At 35.5% G+C, this 20,806-nt stretch overlaps 1 protein-coding gene across 1 annotated transcript in view; it reads left to right on the top strand.

The window, feature by feature from the left end:
- Window positions 1-20,806, top strand: part of LOC115214425 (regulating synaptic membrane exocytosis protein 1-like) — a 140,295-nt gene that overhangs the window by 112,902 nt on the left and 6,587 nt on the right. The window contains exons 12-17 of the mRNA XM_036504804.1: window positions 3,553-3,690; window positions 10,183-10,311; window positions 12,580-12,670; window positions 18,362-18,450; window positions 19,115-19,228; window positions 19,907-20,049. Coding sequence (XP_036360697.1) covers window positions 3,553-3,690; window positions 10,183-10,311; window positions 12,580-12,670; window positions 18,362-18,450; window positions 19,115-19,228; window positions 19,907-20,049 — 704 coding nt within the window. The remainder of the gene's footprint in view (window positions 1-3,552; window positions 3,691-10,182; window positions 10,312-12,579; window positions 12,671-18,361; window positions 18,451-19,114; window positions 19,229-19,906; window positions 20,050-20,806) is intronic.

Genomic DNA, 20,806 nt, shown 5'->3' with positions numbered 1-20,806 from the left:
GGCTACAGCAAATATTCCGCTCAATACCAGATTTGCTTCTCAATTGTTTGACCTCAACCAGTTGAGCATGCCCCTTAGTGGCTGATGATATGTGCATCTCTGATCGCGAGCAGACGTAGTGGGTAGTATCATAGCCATGTGTTGAGAGGGATTATTTGGGGTTTGAATAATTCACCTCTGGAAACATGTGTGTTTCGTTCAACATCCTTAAACAACCCTTATTCAGAGACCTTTTGAGCGGGATGGGTTTCTCGACCAGAAGAAAATTCTAACTGGGCCTCAACTGTAAGGTCATGTGCTGTTTATCTTGATATGAGATCACCATGTCGCGCACATATGGTTGTGATGAATGTGCCTAGTGTACCCTTATCAGACAGGTAGTCATGATGGGTATACTGGGCTTCGTATATTTTACCCCAGTATCACTTTGAGGGCATGATCTGCTCTCTCACTCAATAATAATGGTAATATGATACGTGTTTGCTTAATATCAGAAGAATGGAATATTATTATTAATCCTATCTTTATTTTCATTACTGGCGAGAGATGTGGAGTTAATACAAGGTCAAAATACAAATGCGATGGAACTTTATAGAATCTTGTATGAGGAAATAAGTGTAAAAAAAATAATAGCATATCGTAAAAAATTTGGTAAAATGCACTTCTTAATATGGAGAGGACCTTGTGCAGCCAATCACAATTTCAAGGAATACGTCGTATCAACAGCCGCGCTTCGATTGGTAGAGAACTGCTAACAACACTTCAGTTACCTGGTGCATAATTTCGATCTTCAGTTGACCAAGGAATGTACTTCTATCAAAGATATGAAGTTTGACACACAAACTGTGATGCCGCAGTCTTGGTTTATGCATACGCATCATAAGCCGCAGTCTATCGAGACCTCAGTTCAAATTATGCTGATAGTAAGTGGTTTGTCTAGAAAACTACAGGCTGGTGATATGCAAACTGTCAGGTAGTATTAAATAAGTGATACTCACCACTACCTCTACATAACCATTCAAGAAGAGATTCTTCTCAAATCATTTCTTTGTGGGATTTCCCCCTGCTGTTTGTAGCTTATCATATTCTTTATTAATCTGGGCTCTGAGCTTAATCAAACCCCAAGCATACAGTGATCTTTGATAGTGGCCTGCATGGACTTACATCGCTTAGTACTGAGTTATAGGCTCACCAATTTGTCCTAGTTAACCGTAAAACTCGTTGACCATCTACATTTCTCTGACGGTTGAAACTATCACTCCAATGTCCTCAAAAGACGATACAGTCTTCGGGAATTCCAGTTCGAACAGGATGTTTCTCAGTGCCCCGACAATCACAATATACAGAGAAGGGACATTTGGTGAACCAAATGCATGATATTTAAATTATATTTTAAAATGAGCTGATCTAGCTTCTGGAACTGTGACCTTACCCCTTAGGATCACCACCAAGTTGTGGTTATTGAATCTGTCAAGACATTGCTCTTGATCCAAGCAGAACAGACCCTCCGCAAAGCAATTTTGAGCTCTTCTGATATCAGTAACGTTGATAGTTACCAAAGTCTTCGAGTGAAACATAAGCAAAGCTTTAAACTTTGTATCCAGTTGAGTTATGGATAGGAAATAGTTGATATTGGTACCTTAATCATATCTTTCTTTGCAAACGATACGACACCTCAGCTAACAAAGCTGGGAAGAATGTCCAAAATCTCTTGAAACTTGTATGAGATGTTTGCCAATACAGGGCTAAATAATATTGGCATTTCTCTATAAAACTTCTATGGCGGGACATCCAAACCAGGTGGTTTACCCTTTACATATCTATGCACTCCCGGCCGCATCCCAGCCTCTGTTTTCACTTTCTTGCATATCCCACCTTTCCTGCTAAAAGCTACAGTTTCACAAATAGTTGAGTATCAGAGGTTATGGACACGCAATACCACCTTTGCCTGCTAACTTATGGACATGCAATACCACCTTTGCCTGCTAACTTAATAATTACTCTATCTACAAACGATCTGGATGACTTTAAACGCTTTGTTCATAGCTATATTGACAAATTTGGAAAATAAGTGGGTATTCGTGACATACTTGAATAAGCTCGGGCAGGTCTGAGAGGCTTTTGCACTCCACTTTCATTGAACAATTTTCAAAATTAAAAAAGAAACATCGACTGTCGCGAGGAAGCGGAGAGGACAATGGATTATATTAACCTTAGCTCTTAAATGACACTTTAATTTATCGATCGACACTTTTTAAAATAAATTTTAAGGCGCAGGAGTGGCTGTGTAGTAAGTAGCTTGCTTACCAACCACATGGTTCCGGGTTCAATCCCATTGCATGGCATCTTGGGCAAGTGTCTTCTACTATAGCCTCGGGCCGACCAAAGCCTTGTGAGTGGATTTGGTAGACGGAAACTGAAAGACGCCCGTCGTATACGTACATACGTACATATATATATATATATATATATGTTTGTGTGTCTGTGTTTGTCCCCCCAGCATCGCTTAACAACCGATGCTGGTGTGTTTACGTCCCCGTCAGCTAGCGGTTCGGTAAGAGAGAACCGATAGAATAGGTGCTTGGCTTACAAAGAATAAGTCCTGGGGTCGATTTGCTCGACTAGAGGCGGTGCTCCAGCATGGCCACAGTCAAATGATTGAAACATATAAAAGAATAAAAGAACTAATCCAAAAGAATCCAAAAGCATTAACAGCTAGCATAAAAGAATCCAAAAGAATCCAAAAGCATTAACAGCTAGCATAATAAATGAAAATATTACTGATAAATAAATACATATTCATATAAAATTTATGTTTTTAATCGTTGGTGAGAGGAAAATTCAGAGCGCATGAGTCAAGAGAAAAAGAAGACAAATTAATAAGATATATTTGTATCTTGAACTACAATTGAAACAAATGGCTGGTAGCTTTCAGTCTCGTTCACAATTATATACTCAATCTTCTCTGTACTGTGACACAGGTCAGCTTTGACTGCAATATTCTCAGGAGAGTTTTGAATATAAAACTACCGATGAGCTGTGACGGCAAGATAATCTGTAAAGATGAACTGCGACAGCATCACATATACAGTAAAAACCGATTGATAACTTTTCCATTAAAATAAACGTATCAAAAATATGTTGCAAATAAATTAAAAATTCAAATAGGATAAATATCATTTGATCTATGAATGAATAGTCAAATTCAAAATATTCATAAAATAATTTAGTATCAATTAAAGTTAATCTAAATGGTATTTAGAAATGAATGCAAAAATACTAATAAATATTCATGAATTTGTTGATAAGAATCGAAAGAAATAAAAGACCACAAATAAATTTAGCCATGATTAATTCTTGAGCAGTACTAATTGCAGGTATGTAGAGTATAAAATGTTGTAATGGTATCACTCAGATATTTATTGCATGACCCACATTCACGTGTTTTTATGAATTGTACGAAAATATAATCTAAAATATATATATCATTGTTACTAAACTATGTTTTGTAGCTATATTTAAGCTCTACTAATTCTGGTATTTACATTTAAGGTGTCCATCGAAATTCCCTGAGTAAGAAGGTGAAGCGAAAGATGTCACAGGCAGTTATGAAAGTGTCGGCATCATTGGCTGCATCGGATTGTCGAGAAAGCAACGAAAGTCTCCCTTCAGTAAAACTCTCCGAGTCAGGTCTGTATTTCGTATGTTTTTCTTCAAATTCTGATTTCATCTTTTCGTTAATCATTGACATCTTTAATATATGCACGAGATAGAAAAAACAAAACACAATTCAAAGACAAACGGGGTAGTGCCGTAACACCCAGGCCATTTTAAAAGAATTTGGAACGGGAATGAAGGGGAATGGCTATAAACACGGTACAAAAGTGATACGAGTTAAGCAAGTTTCCTTTTCACGGAGTTTCTTATAACATTCTTTAAATGAGCTGCTGCTTTGCATAGGACTTTACAAACATTTGACACAAAGCGCGCGTAAACACACATACGTTCATTCAGAAACACACACACATACACACACACTCATACACACGCACTAACACACACACACATGCACTAGCACACACACATACACTAACACACACACTAACAGTAACACACACACACACACAAACTCGCACACATATATAAATGAGTAACTTGATATATATATATATATATATATATATATATATATATATATATATATATATAAATGAGTAACTTGATATATATATATATATGATTGATTGATTGATTGATTCTAGTTTCAGCTTATGAGCTGTGGCCATGCTGGGGCACCGCCATATATATATATATATATATATAAACGGATTGGCTATTTGTTTCTCTTGGATTCATCAAGTGATATCAGTGCTTTTAATGAAACCTCAGTGTTGAAACACTATTAAGGTTGTTGGTCCTTTTTCCAATCTGCGGAGATATAGGTAAATTTGACATATTTGCATGTCTACCACCTAGGTTTAATCTCGCACGCGCCCTCACATGCACATTTGTGAATATATACATGTGTATATATACACTTGTGTGTGTGTACGTATAAGTGTGTATGTGCATATATGTATATATATAAATCGTATATATATATATATATATATATATATATATATATATATATATATATACTGTGAAATAGAAAGATGAATAATCTTGTTGCAGATTAATCAAAAGTTTAACCGATACCTTGGTGTAGAATGAAATAAAACGATTTCTGTTCAATCTTCGTTCAACTCCATTTCTTCAATTCACTAATAATATTATATATATAATATATATATATAATATATATATATATATATATAATATTGTATAAGCTATATATTGAAAGCTACACCAATGCCAGGACGGCCGACACTACACGGTGCCAAAAATCCCAGCAATGCCATCGCGCTTCAGAACCAGTTATTGCAACAGCCTAGGTTTCAGGAGCATACAGCTTTTTAATATTCTCTCAAGGAGCCTCAGGAACCTGCACAAAGTGGATGTATGCGTTTTCAAATCAAAATTGGACCTCTACCTGTCGAGAGTCCCAGATGAGTCTACCTCACGGCAGGAGGTGCAAATGAGGGTAGTGACATCAAACTCCATTCTTTACCATGTGCCACATATTAGAGGAGGCTCTTAGTAATAACTCTGTAGCAAAACAGCGGTGCCCCAGCATAGCCAAGCTCTGAGCTGAAACTACAATATATATATATATATATATATATATATATATATTATATATATATATATATATATATATATATATATATATATACATATTGCATATATTGCATATATATATATATATATTCATATAAATATTGTATATACAAAGAACAAAAACTTGACAGAAATACATAGATACACTTATAATCATTAAAATGTATATATCCTTTAAATTTAGTTTACTGGAAACGTTTTGAATATGCAAATAAAACTCTTCTTCTATTATGCCGGCCACAGTCTAATGATGCTGACTGGTGAATCAGTTTTAGGGGATTGCATTAAATTGTACCGATATAATGTAGGATAAATATAATAATAATAACAATAATCTTTGGATGGAATTTATAAACATGTAATGCATCGCTACAAGGGATTTCCACATATTACTTGTCTCTTAAGATCACAGTCTGTATTCCTGGGATGACTACAATGTAGTCCGTAGTATCCATGGGCATCTGGTTGATCCTCTTCATGAATTCATTTCTTCAAGCGATTTAACATTAATGAACGTTTAACAGAGGGATGTTTATCTCTTTGGACCAGTGCGAAGGTTGATTGAGGTATGTGGGTATTATTTCTGCGTGTGTTTGGTGGGGAGGATGGGAAGGTGTGTGTGTTGATGTTAGACTTTTTTGCTATTCAGTTTGTAGATGTCACGAACGTCACGTTACTTTAGCAAAATCCTTTCTTCAATTTCATTTAAAGCATGACTGAACAGGTCGTGGTCTCAAAGCGACGAAAATATTTTGACAAATTAAATTTAAATGTTGAAGTGAATCTAACGGTTTTGTGTGTTTCATAAATGGCTTATAAACACCTTCCACGCTGCAATTGTTAACTTCAATGAATTCTGAAGTAAACAGGTCATCCGGTACATCTACTACAGTTATCGGCTGTTGGAGTTAATGTCTGAATTGATGAATGATACTTTCCTAGGGTGACCTTTTCTTTGTTTCTGTTGGTGTAGTGTATAGCATCCTAAATATTGGTTCGTATGTTTATTTGTGTGCGTCCCTTTCTTATTCTATAATATGCTAAGGGCGGTTGATGCTATTCTGTTTCAAAATGATTTTTTTCAAATTCTAGAAACGAATTTTGAAACAGAATAACATCAACCGCCCTTAGCATGTTATAGAGCAAGGAAGGAACACAAACAAATAAACAAACAACCTAATATTTCGGATGTTATACACTACACTAACAGAAACAATGCAAAGGTCACCCTAGGAAAGTGTCATTCATCGCTTCAGACAATAAACCCTAAAAGATGATGGCAGTAATGGCTGTACCTACTAACCTGTTAACATCAGAATTCATTAAATGAGATAGAACAAAGGAGTGTACTAAAGTAACATGCCATCCGTGACATCTACAAAATGAATAGCAAAAGAAGTCTAACATCACCACACACATACCTCCACCCCTATATAAATACCAATCGTTCCTCTCTTTCCATCACCTTCCCATCCTCTCCACCAAATACACATATAAATACACACATTGCTCAATCAACCTTCTCACTTGTGAAAAGAGATAGGGTACCCTCAGTTAAACATCCACTAATGTTAGATTGACTGAAGAAATAAATCCATGATGATGATCTGTCCGATGCCCACAGTACTTTGGCTACGCTGTAATCATCCCAGGAATAAAGTCTATGATCTTAAGAGACGTATGATTTGTGGAAACGCGTGCAGTGATACACTAAATGCTTGTAAATTACACACACACACACACGCACGCACACACACACACACACACACACACACATACACACACACACACATATATATATATATATATATATATATATAATATATATATATATATATATATATAAAGGCAGTAATCATTTTTTGAACTACTTCCCTCTGACTATCTCCTGTTTATTGTTATACACAACTATGAATTTCATGTTTCCAATTGTTCAAATGTTGATCTCTATCCCCCGCTCTCTCTCTGCCCTCAGAAAGTATTGTTTGTTCCTTCTCGAGCCACGCCTGGTTCATAAGACCCGGTTTCCCGGTTTCCTTGGCGTATAGGTTCCGCACCTGGATGGGACACCCGTCTGTCGCAGGTGAGCTGCAAGATACAGGAAGAAAAGAGTGAGAGAAATTGTGGTGAAAGAATCAGCAGAAGTTCGCCATTACCTTCTGACGGAGCCACGTGGAGCTTAGGTGTTTCTTTGATAAACACACATCGCCCGGTCTGAGATTCGAACCCGCGATTCCTCGACCGCGAGTCTGCTGCTTTAAACACTAGGCCATGTACCTCCCTCAGAAAGTATAAGCCTGTGTAAATAATGACACGCTGCAGAGGCGGTAAGCTGGCAGAAACGTTAGTATGCCGAGCGAAATGCTTAGCGGTATTTTATCCGCTTTACGGCGGCAAGCTGGCAGAAACGTTAGCACGCCGGGCAAAATGCTTAAACGTATTTCGTCTGCCGCTACGTTCTGAGCTCAAATTCCGCCGTGGTCAACTTTGCCTTTCATCCTTTCGGGGTCGATAAATTAAGTACCAGTTACGCACTGGCGTCGATATAATCGACTTAATCCGTTTGTCTGTCCTTGTTTGTCCTCTCTGTGTTTAGCTCCTTGTGGGTAGTAAAGAAATAGGTATTTCGTCCGTCTTTATGTTCTGAGTTCAAATTCTGCCTAGGTCGACCGTGCCTTTCATCCTTTCGGGGTCGATAAATTAAGTACCAGTTACGCACTGGGGTCGATATAATCGACTTAATCCGTTTGTCTGTCCTTGTTTATCCCTTCTATGTTTAACCACGTGTGGGCAGTAAAGAAAGAAGAAACTTTAGCACGCCAGGCGAAATGCTTAGCGGTTTTTCGTCTGCCGTTACGTTCTGAGTCTAAATTCCACCGAGGTCGACTTTCCCTTTCATCCTTTCGGGGTCGATAAATTAAGTACCAATTACGCACTGGGGGTCGATCAAATCGACCGGACCCCTCCCCCAAAATTTTGGGCCTGGAGTAGAAAAGAATGACGTGCTGCATCATTAAGAAATACTTTTGCAAATGGAATTCTTATTAATGTTTATACATTTTGGACTAAGACACACATGAACACACACATCCATGTGTGTGTGTGTGTGTGTTCCTTCTCGAGCCACGTGGAGCTTTCCAAATAAACACTGGTACTGTACCTTGTGAGAAACCTACAATTTCTGTTGTGTTTTTTTTTTTTTGTAAGATATATTGTTGTATATTTCAGAAAATGACATGAAATAAAAAAGAATTACGTATTTTGCTGTTAATTTCTTTCATTTTTGTATCTGATTTATTTACTGCTGACTCTTCAATTTGTATTCTGATGTTTGGCTTCTTTTCTTATATTTTCAATACATTCCCATTGTTTTAGTTGTACATTTATATGGTATCATTTATTGATTTACGAGTTAATATATTCTGCTCTACGAAACAATTCTGTCTCTTCCAGACGTCTGGCGCAACAGTCAGATGTCAAACCTCCATTTTTTTTTTTATATCTTTGATGTCGAAGTTTTAATGAAATTTTCGGCTATACTAGTTTTACTGTAGACTAATACTTTAAAGCAATACATGTGATTCATTGCGTGAAAACTCTTTGCTACATTTTCATTTCCACCAGTGTCAAACCTAATTTAATTGTTAGTAATACGTCTTCTTTCATATATTATTCAAAGCCTTTAGCATTATTTTACATGAACAGAATATTATGTGATCTCACATTAACACAGTCATTTACTAAACATACAGGAACATTGAGGTTGTTGTATTTGCATGCATGCATGGCCCCTGGTAACTATTATCAGCGATGTGAATAAACATTAGAAGTTTGTGTGAAATGAAGTATAGAAATAAGAATTTTTATCTCGTTTCCGAAAGAAACTATTATATTTATAATTAAAAGTTTCTCATCTAAAGAAATATACTTTCTTTGGAAAATCGTCTTGAATTAATATTATTTATGAAACAACGGAAAATATAGTGTGTTGTATTTGTTGCATTTGATAGAGGTTCAAATCATAGGTTTGACGTATCATATCCTGTCATTGTGTGCATGTGAAGACGTTTTATCTTTTAAAATCCAAGCACACGACGAAGTTTAATATACTTGATAGCATTGAGTGGCGTTTTCGTATGTTTTTTTTTTGTATACAGCGCTAAATTTAAATCGTTGCTGCTTTGTGTACAATAATATTCCCAATCTTAGAACGGAAGCGCTTCATTGATTGAAAGAAAGAACGCTGTGAGTTTTACCACAAAGTATCTCTTAGAGAATTATGTATTGAAAGAATTTAGTTGTGTATGCCTGCAGATCATCTGCGATATATATTATAATTTGTTGGTCTCAAAAAGAACATGGAAGTCATTAGGTGTCCTCTTAATTGTTTGAGTTCACCGTAGTTGATCCCCTTGTCTGGTCGATGTTCGTAGGGTAAAAAAGCATTTTGAAAATTAACTTTGAAAATTAATTTAACAATTAATTTGGAAGACTTGGGACACGTGATTATATGGAAACCTAAATACTGGATTGCTATCCATTTGTAGTGAAAAATACAGTGGTAAACGCATAAGACGTGGAAATAAGTGTTATGTATGTATCGAGGATTCTAGGTTGGGTAAATATAGAAAGACGGGAAGAGAGAAGATGATAAATTAGAGAGGGCATAAAATAAATTTCATAGTAAAGAAATTTTTTTAACCATTTCCATACATGTTTAAGCTGTTAAAGAAATGTATTTGAGACGTTGACATCTATCGGTATACAAAGGTATCAGAGAAAAGATATTATTTTCACTAAGTGTGTCTAATAAAATTTGATCAGATTGAAAATTTTCGGTTAGCTTGTTTCTTTTGTCTTGAGGAAGGAGCTGCACCTCCGATCATCGCAGGTTATGGATGACTGATTTTCTTAATGTAACGTAAACATGCATGAAAGTGATTCAACTATGAATAATTGCAGATTTACATACCTTAATAGTAGAGGATTTCTCCCAGCCGGTCAACCGCAGTGTTAGTGCTGGCAACGTTCACACCTTGGACATTAAAGACTATTTGCTGCCATCTTCGTTGCAGAACAGAGGCAGTGCACGTAAGTATGCATTATAGTCAACAATCTGCTACAACTGACATAACTGATGTTAGCTTCGCTGTTAAATCAACGCGGACTCATTTATGTTAACACAAAATCGTTATAGCTAAATTAACGTTAATTATTATAAGAATGTCGTTCCAACGAGTCACTCAATTTAATTGAACTAGCAAAATCATTATCTTCAAAATAGAATAGCACGTATAATAATGAGAAACTGATTTATTGTCTAAAAAATAGAACGGAACGTTTTTATGATATCCCTGTTTGATAAGAAACGACCCAGAATCAACGATGTTCCTTTGTATAAATTACAGATTCTGTTTTTAGTTGTTTACGAGATATTTGAATTCTTTTCCGTTGAATGTAAATAGCTGTACAAAGGAATATGATTAACGGGCTCGATCTTCGATGAGCAGAGATCTTATTAAAAAACTATACTTGGAATATAAAACGATGTTCTTTTTAATCAAGGTAGACTTCGAGGAGTTGAGTGAATAGGAAATACTGAGGCGAACCTGATTTTCCTAACAAATCTAAATTGGATACCATGAAACACACATAAATTATTAGCTTCCGTCGCTAAGAATTAGTTTTTAAGAAGCCTGCTGGCTATTTGCAGCATCAGCATCTGAGAAGAAGTTGAAATTCTATATATCATAGCAACGAGATTTGACTGGCATGCGGTCACCCGGTGGTTCCCAGTGATGAGTTCCAATAGGACTAAATCACGTGATGTGGGAATTCAGACGCCTACGACAGATGAATGTCGTCTTCTGCTACGATCTATGTGTATGCTTTTTGCACCAAGCGCCTGTATGAGAGCATCTCTAGAGTCTAATAACGCAGAAGTCGGTGTTCTAACAAGGCATCTATGATTAGTTGGATATTGAGATTACCTTTCACACACACACACACACACACACATATATATATATATATATATATATATATATGCAACAACAGATGTAAACAAACTTTTACCTTTGGAAGCGTCGAATGAGTATCGTAGACAAGAAAGTAATATTTCGAACGCTGTATAAATGTGAAATAGCAGAAAGGTTGGCTATTTTACCTTCTTGTCTGTATGTCTGCATGATATATATATATATATATATATATATATATATATACGTAAATACACATAAGGAGAACAAATAAGGTAACCAGCCAGCATCTTATAATCAGATTTAAATATTCTGTTGGATTTGTTGGACAATGATAACATCTGACAGATTTTACACGTTTAGGTTTATGTTGTCTGTTTGATATTTTAGCACCATCGCTTCGGTGCCTCAATATGATCTCAGTGCCTTATATGTAGTAACCTATATGAAGGACTGGAGAGCAGTACACTTTCATTGCTTAAAATTAAGGAAAATGAGTTTAATTAAACTGGAGTCAACCAGGAATCGAAACTATGTTGCTATCTTAACGTGATTGTCTCTTAATCTACGGTGTCCTGTAATATTCACACTAAATATTGGTATATTGATTACTCATATCATCTTCAGGCGAAAATTGGTCAGATGCTATGAAGGAATAAATTATTATTGGCTTTTTTACCTATCAGAAACATCCTATAAATTATAGAATTATATTAATATAACTCAATATAATATAATATGATATAATATAACATAATGAAAAATTATATTATACATTATAGAAATGTATAAATCCAATACATAGATTTCAGAATCGTAATATAATTAAGGACGGTGGATTGGTAGACATGGTGGAGCGGTGGACTATATTTTATCGTACGGTATTCAGTTGTATCTCTCTGCATTTTCGTTTCGGATAACATCAAGGTCAAATTTGCCTTTCTTACATCTGTGGTCGATTAAAAAAAAGTACCAGAGAAGCAGCGTTGTTGATATAGTCAATTATCTATCTCCTCATACACGTGGTACGTAGAGCAGTGTTTAAAAATCAGCGAAATATATTAAGGGTTGCTGTAACGGTCTTGCTAATTCTTATTGATATATATTTCGTAAGGGTAAGGATATAATTCATTTTTTACTGGAGAACGAAACCACTTTTACGATTCACTTTTCTGAGAGCTTACTGCTTTCTTTACAAATCTCACTACAGTTCATCATAAATCTCAATTCGTCTAGTTCCGTCCTCTCTTATTTGGAAATGAGCTAATGACGCACTTACGCTAATCTTTGTTCGGGATATTTTTAAATATATATATGTGTACATGTATATCAATATCAAGAGGCGATTACAATGAAAGCTGTTTATCTATCTTCATTACAGCGCAGTTAGGTGATCTTGCTACACCTCTGTCGCAGGCAACTAGTATTACGAGTCTTCATGCAGATACCACATCAGCTGAATTACTTAGAAGGTAACTAACACTTCTCAGCTTCAATCTCTATGTGAAATATTTTCTATTTTCTATAAACAGAATTTCTTTTTCAGATATTTTGTAAATTCAGCTTGTGTTGCTGCAGCTGAGCTAATAGAAGTCCCTAACCCATCATCGTCTCCGTATTGTAACCAGCTCCATGACAACTTTCAAAATGCTCCAAATATAACTTGAGAAATAGTTTTCAATTCGATGTACAGTTGACTGAAAAAGGCTCTAAAAGTTTTCGACACACAATAAGCGCTTTAAAAGTAACTAGCAGTATAACCCGGCTTTTCCGGGATTAAATTTGGATTATTAAGCTAATCAAGTTCTTTATTTCAAACCAAACTAAGTAACCTTGACGTCAAATTTGGGCGAAATCCGTTGAAATTGGTTTATATATATATATATATATATGGCCAACACACACACGTACGTACGTACACCTATTGCATACATGTTTTTGTACGCATACATGTTCGTGTGTGTGTGTGTTGCCCATATATCAATAAAACACTGTTTTCCTCCATGGAAAACAACAACAAAAGTCTTAACAAAAACCTTACTCGTCGCTAAAAGAGGGCTTAACTCCGGTTTGCAAACAATGGTGATTTCTCCGACTTGAAAATTGTTAAAATTTTTGGTTGAAAATTTATTTTTACTGCTATTCGCTGGTGCCTCTGGTAAAAATAAGTTGACGAAAATACAGCCATGATCATGACGAATGTCCTCCTAAAATTGGAGCGACATGCGTGCTAATTTGTGGACGTGCATAAATTACATTCACGTACACACACACACACACACACACACACAACACACACACACACACACACACACACACACACACACACACACACACATATCCTGCCTTTTATATATACAGATAAGAATTAAAAGAATTATTGAAATGCTTTTAAAGCATAGGTGAGTGCACTCGTTGCACTTACAGCAAAAGAATACACATGCGAGGAGATGGTACATTAAAAACATTGACTTACTTCAAACTTTCGTGATACACAAGCAAGATATAGGTGACGCACAAGTGACTTGCAGTACGGGGTTCGAAAATGTTTGATGTATGGGCATTATATTTTACGAAGAGAAGTGACTGATGTAAATAGGAGGGACACAGTAGAATCAACTACTTCGTTAAGAAACATAGTATCCGAAGAAACTAATGCTGACCTTCGTCAGTGATTGGTGAGTTCAATAGTTCAGAAATGAATAAACTGGCTCATCATAGAAAAAAGGGAAAGTATAAGGATTCGGATATTACCTTTCATCAGCCAGTGATGTTATCTTTTCATACCGAATAGATAGATTGAGTAGTGAGAGAAAGAGAGAGAGAGAGAGAGAAATGTGAAGAATAAGATAGGAGTAAGTCATTGGGTGATAGAATTTGGATAGTAGTAAGAGGTGGAACATAATAAACAAGAACTTAGACACATTTGAAATTAGTTTTCCGCTTTGATATTCAAAATTACTCATGAGAATTTTATCAGGAGACAAATATATATATTCAAATTGAATAATTTTATAGAGTTACCGAAATGATGTAGAAACATTTAGCAGCTATTCAGACGACTCGAAATTTTATGGGAATTTGGGATTTGAATATGACGTTAATATAAAATTAAATCAAACTTATGTAAAATTTTATGTACGTAGATTCTTCTTTTTTCTTTGTGAATTGTTTAAATATCTTACAATGAAATAAAGTATAATGATAGTTAAAAATAAGAGCTGCTTTCAAACCTCTGCCAAAAGCTTCCTTTAATTATTAAAACAATTAGTTCTTTGTCTTCAAGTTAATTAAAAATTTGATGTAAAAGCATTGTGAGTGAATTTGGTAGGCGGAAACTGTGTGGAAGCTCATCATGCGTATATGTGTGTGAGTGTCTTTGTGTTTACCCCACCAGCTCGATCTCTTGAAAATTGACGTTGCCTTGTTTATGTCCCGTAGCATAGCGGTTCAGCAAAAGATATCGACAGAATGAGTACGAAATTTAGAAAATAAGTAGAGATCGATTTGTTCGACGAAACTTTTCAAGATTGTTTTCCAGCCTGGCCGCAGTTGCAAAGAGACGATAAAATTAGAACGTCGAACTATCCAAATCATTACCGAACAAAATACTTAATGGCAATTCCTCTGGGTCTTTACATTTGGAGCTCAAATACCGATGAGATTGACTTTGCCTTTTATACTTTCGGAGCTAGTTAAAATAAATACCAGTTTTGTGTTTGGGTTGATGCAATCAACTTACCCCTTCCCCAAGTTAAAAAGAATTAATAAAAGTAAAAATAAAGCGTAAACACTAAATATTACAGATCACAGGGGCACTCTGCATAAGAATCAGATCAAAGCTGAAAGAAATGTTTGAAATGTTAAGGAATTTTATGAATATTTAATTTGGTTATTTTAGCGTTTATTTCTATATTTATAAAAGCTAAGAAAATGTTTTACACCATTTATCTCTTGCTCACACCTGCACTATAGTAGTGGTGTCAAATATGACAAACAACGATGTTGAGAAACTAAATAATACTTCACTAAGTCATTTGATAATATCTTCATAAATCATTGTGCGTTATGTACACACTTGTTCAAATATCAGCTGTTTTATAAGATATTTCCACTTTTGAATTTTGTTTGGCAACTTATAAAGCGAGTGCTTTTTACTGAAAAATGTTCACTATTCACCTATATCGCTACAAGTGGAGTTTAACTGAATTTTCTTAAAATGAATATATGTCTTTCACTACATGAAGCTTGACACTAGTCTATGACATGTACATTTCCATGAAAAATAACGTACTCGTTCAAATCTAGCGTGTTTAAAAAGAAAGGTTTAGAGTACAATACTTAAGCTTTCTATACTCAAGTACAAAATTTAAAATTTATATGCACAACCTTAGTCTATAGCATATACATTTCCATGAAAAGTAACGTACTCCATCAAATCTAGTGTGTTTAAAAAAACAAACTAGTAATAATAATATGCTGTTTAATGCTGAAAAATTCCAAACCCTGAGCTACCAGCGTCCAAAACTGAATATGAAACTTAAAGAGTACACTAGTCCACAAGGAATTACAATCCCAGAGCCTAAATCGACATGAGTGATGATACCTCTTTCGACATGAGTGATGATACCTCTTTCGACATGAGTGATGATACCTCTTTCCAAGTGCACATCACCAGGTTGGCGACAAAGAGCAGACGACTGGATGGATGGATCCTGAGAACATTCAGAACCAGAGATAAGGAAACCATGATGATCCTCTGGAGGACGTTTGTACTCAGCCGCCTGAATCACTGCTACCAGCTATAGTCACCCAACAGTGTAAAATTAACCGCGGACCTTGAAGCAATCCAACGAAGCTTCACAAAGAAGATTATCTCTTTGCAACTGCTCAGCTACTGGGAAAGGCTAAAACAGCTAAGATTCTACTCCCTGGAGCGAAGGCGGGAAAGCAGTAATATATATCTGGAAGATCCTGGAAGGAATTGTGCCAAATGTGGGCATTGAAAGTTATACCAATGCCAGAACGGGTCGACACTGCACAGTGCCAAAGATCCCAGCAATGCCATCACGCTTCAGGGTCAGTTACTTCAACAGCCTGGGTTTCAGGGGCCCACAGCTCTTTAATATTCTCCCAAAGAGCCAACACAAAGTAGATGTAGGCGTTTTTAAATCAAGGCTAGACCTCTTCCTCTCGAGAATCCCAGATGAATCTACCTCACGGCAAGAGGTGCAAATGAAGCCAGCTACATCAAACTCCATTCTACACAAAATGCCACATATTAGAGGAGGATCTTAAAAATAACAGTTCATCAAAACAGCGGTGCTCCAGCATGGCCACAGCTATGAGCTGAAACTACAAAAAATAAATTTACTCTATAACATACATTTCCATGAAAAATAACGTACTCGATCAAATCTAGTGTATTTAAAAAGAGGTTTAGAGTCCAATATGTAAGCTTTATATACTCAAGTCCAAAAATTATAATTTATATGCACATTCTACGATTTCAAAATTTGCTGTCAACTATAACTCTAAACTTAAGACATTCGCATCTACTAAATAAATCCTCTCTTTGTTTATTCGTGTCCTCCATCATTAGAATTGGTACTGCCGGCTCCCCGAAATATGAATATTTTTCTTTTTCATTAACTTTTCAATCAAGAAGCAAATGAACAAAAGTTCATTGTTTAAGATGCCAACCTTCCAAAGATCTATCAGTTTATTCCGAAGAGTTTAGCTTTTGCATTTGATTTGAAAGATTCTTGATATGAACTCGTGTGTTGAAACATATATTGTATCTCTGGAACGGCGTTATGCCCGCAATAAACACACGCACCGGCTGTTTCATTCCTTTTGAGACAGTATAATCGTTAGCACGCCGCACAAAATGCTTAGCGGCTTTTCGCCTGTCTTTGCAGTCTGTGTTCAAATTCCATTGAGATCGACTTTGCCTTTCGTTCAATCGAGATCGATAAAATAATTACCTGTTGAACACTATGATTGATGTAATCGACTTACACCCTCCCCTAAAAGTGGCCTTGTACCAAAATTTGAAAGCGATAATATCAAAAGAAGTGAAATAGAACCAGTTCCAGGTACCGTAAATCCTCGAGTATAGTCCGCCCTTGAGTATAATACGCAGGGGATTTTTAGGGGGCTGTACCTCTGAAAAACCTAAACCTTGTGTATAATACGCACCTCTTCTCTAACTTGAGTCAAGGAGGCCTATATAACGTTTTTGGTTTGTAAAAATGTATACGCTGACGTCCTTTATTATTATTGTACATATAACATAATGCAAACGTGTAGCTTTTTTGTGCATTTTGTTGGCAGAAAATAAAGAAATAACAGTAATAACAGTAATAACGTTTAATTAATGTTGCTTACTGCAAGTTATGGATGATTCTTTTATGACTTCTTGCTTTCAGGCTTAGCTTAAGGTATTTTCGCGCCCGACATCACAATATGCGTCTGAATAAATATTGCGGGACAGTAAATAGAGACTCGAACATTGCTGAGAAAATAATTTTTTTTTTAACCTCATGTATAATACGCACTAGTGATTTTGACCTTTAAATCTTGGGAAAAAATGCGGATTATACTCGAGGATTTACGGTATATATTTTTTAATTAACTGTTAAGGTTTGCTTAGAGAATTATCAAATTATCCAGTCAGTATTTCTGAAGTATTTGTGAAGGCGCATGGCTCAGTGGTTAGAGCGTCGAGGTTACGATCGTGAGGTTGTGAGCTCGAATCCCGGACCGGGCTGCGTGTTATGTTCTTGAGCAAGACACTTTATTTCACGTTGCTCCAGTTCACTCAGCTGTACAAATGATTTGCGACGTCACAGGTGCCAAGCTGTATCGGCCTTTGCCTTTCCCTTGGATAAAACTGGTGGCGTGGAGAAGGGAGGCCGGTATACATGGGCGACTGCTGGTCTTCCATAAACAACCTTGCTCGGATTTGTGCCTGGGAAGGTAGCATTCTAGGTACAATCCCATGGTCAGTGTCGTGACCGAAGGGGGTCTCAGGCTCAGATTTCTGAATATTTGAGATGTAACGGATAGTAATTGCCATCATACGTGAATGACATCTCGTATAGTGCATTTACATATCTTGCGGAAAAGAAGTTAAAACTGTATACCTCACTCTCTTTCAGTACTCAGACTTCACCTTTACTTCAACATATTCATAATGTACCGGAGTTGCCATGCCAAGGACCAGGGCAGATCGAAGCCATACAGCCAGGTCAGTATTTTGTTGAAGAAATACATATGAATTTTAGACATTGATTCAAACATAGAATTTTCTTATGGAGAATGTGTAAAAAGGAATTAAGCAATTGAATACATTTTCCTTTACGTATGCATATGTGTATTTATACGTAAGTGTGTCTGTATGTGTGTGTGTGAGTGAATTTGTGTGTGTGTATGTGTCTTTGTATGATTGTGTATGCATATATATTCGAATACGTCGGTAATTATTGCCTGTATCCGAAAGCTTCAAATTCCTCCTCATTGGATGGCACATCCTTGTATAAAGTATTGCTAACTGGGAAAACCAAAACTCCAGCATAACAGGCAGGAACACAGCAAATAAGTCTAGGCGGACAGCATCTTATTTGCATCGAAATGCGAGATTTCTATGAAAGAATTGAACACACTACATATTTTCTTTTACATGTGTATTTTATGTTCCAATGCTATATATTATATTGTGTTCATTTTCACACTGTTTAGTGTGTTTTATTCTTTTTTTTTCCACTTTGATTACGTTTTACACAATAACTGATTAAATATATACATTCACAATATGTGGTTATCGAAATATATTTGCAGAAGATACGATTCTGCGCATTGAGCTATATTATATATGATTTATCTAATACAATATCTAATTTTTGTCTCTGTAGGTGATGAAACGAAAGGATGTATGAAACTTGGTTTTATAGTTACGAAGGGTCAGTTAGAAATCAGTGTAATCACAGCTCAGGGTTTATCAAGACCCGACAAATCTTCGCCACAAGGTAAAACGGATGAATGAATGCATTCGTATTTCTTTTTTCTATAATCAAAAACGAATGAATAACTTAAGATATTACGTTGTGAATAGAGTTTAGAGTTTAATACCATTATACATATATATGTATGTATATATATATATATATATATATTATATATATATATATATATATATATATATATATATATATATATATATATATATTTCTGTATATTGCCTTCGGCAATATAGATTTGTTTATGTATACATATAAATATATCTTATGTATCTCTTGTATCGCATTGTAAAACGCCAAAGTTACTAATTCACAATGACAGAATGTCATCACCTGTATCCAAACGAACGTGTAAACTCTGCTACAATGTTGGAATATGATTTATTTTGTTTGTAACCAAATACGACATGAGTGAGTGTCAGTGTGTGTGTGTGTGTGGAGAAAGAGTCAGAGAGCGTCTGTGCGTGTGTGTTATATATTTCTGCGTACATTTTGAGTTGAATAAGCATTAATGGACATCAATCCCGTGTAAGTTTAATTACTAATTAATCTTACTGCTTAGAGCTAGGATGGCTGATAGTTAAACACACCTTTGTCTATATAATTATCCATCTATTCAAATCTTGCTTTTGTACCAAAAGCTATTTCTGATAAGAACTTTTACGATCCTTTTTTTCTATTTGAAAGAAACCTATGTGAAAACGTATCTGATGCAAGGAAATAAAACAATGCAGAAGAAGAAGACGAGTGTGAACAAAGAAGGTGTGAATCCAAGCTATAGAGAGAAGATAAAATATTCTGCCTGTAATGCTCTTGGAAGACACTTAAAGGTGAAAGCTTAATGGAAAATATTTCGTTTATACCAGCATTCTAAATATATGAATTCACTCAATTTCTATCCATTACGAATTAATTTAATCGACCTGAATACGTTTGACACTCTTTGTGTTTTTTTATGAATAGATAATTATTTATTTCTCGTATTTGGTTTGTAAGGTTCTTATGTGAACTCATATATTTTAACAAATTGTGTTGTATCTCGGAGGGTCATTGCGCCAATGATAAACATATGCACTGGTTCTATTTTACTTCTTTTATTATTAAAAGTCGATTGCTTACTCACTTAGCCAATTAACTAATCGATCGTTTAATTAATCGTTCGAATTATCAATCAGTCAATCAATCAGCTAGATCTAAATCCTTTTGTTACTACGCTTGTGGGTGTGTAATTAATAAGGTCGCGAATGGTGACGAAAAGACAAGAAAATCTAGCTGGTTGAATGGCTGACCGATCAGTTAATCAAACACTCGAGTAATTAATTAATCAATTAACCAATTGACTGATAAAAGTAATGAAATAGAACCAGTGCGTAATGTTCTCGAATTATAGCAAAATAATTATCCAGTATCAGTTAATTGTATACTTCACCATCTTCCACATTTACATTCACTTAAATTTATTAAAACAATATCCATTATATTTGAAATAATTTAATACAGAATTTTATAGTAAAGCTTGAAGGCAATATCAGTAAATGAAATTGTCTCAAGTAAATATTCATTGAAGTTTATGATCTTATTTTCTAA

The sequence above is a fragment of the Octopus sinensis genome, linkage group LG7 (genome assembly GCF_006345805.1).
Source record: "Octopus sinensis linkage group LG7, ASM634580v1, whole genome shotgun sequence".
Lineage (NCBI taxonomy): Eukaryota > Metazoa > Mollusca > Cephalopoda > Octopoda > Octopodidae > Octopus > Octopus sinensis.
The sequence above is the reverse complement of the archived record's forward strand: the minus strand, read 5'-3'. Positions and strand labels throughout refer to the sequence as shown.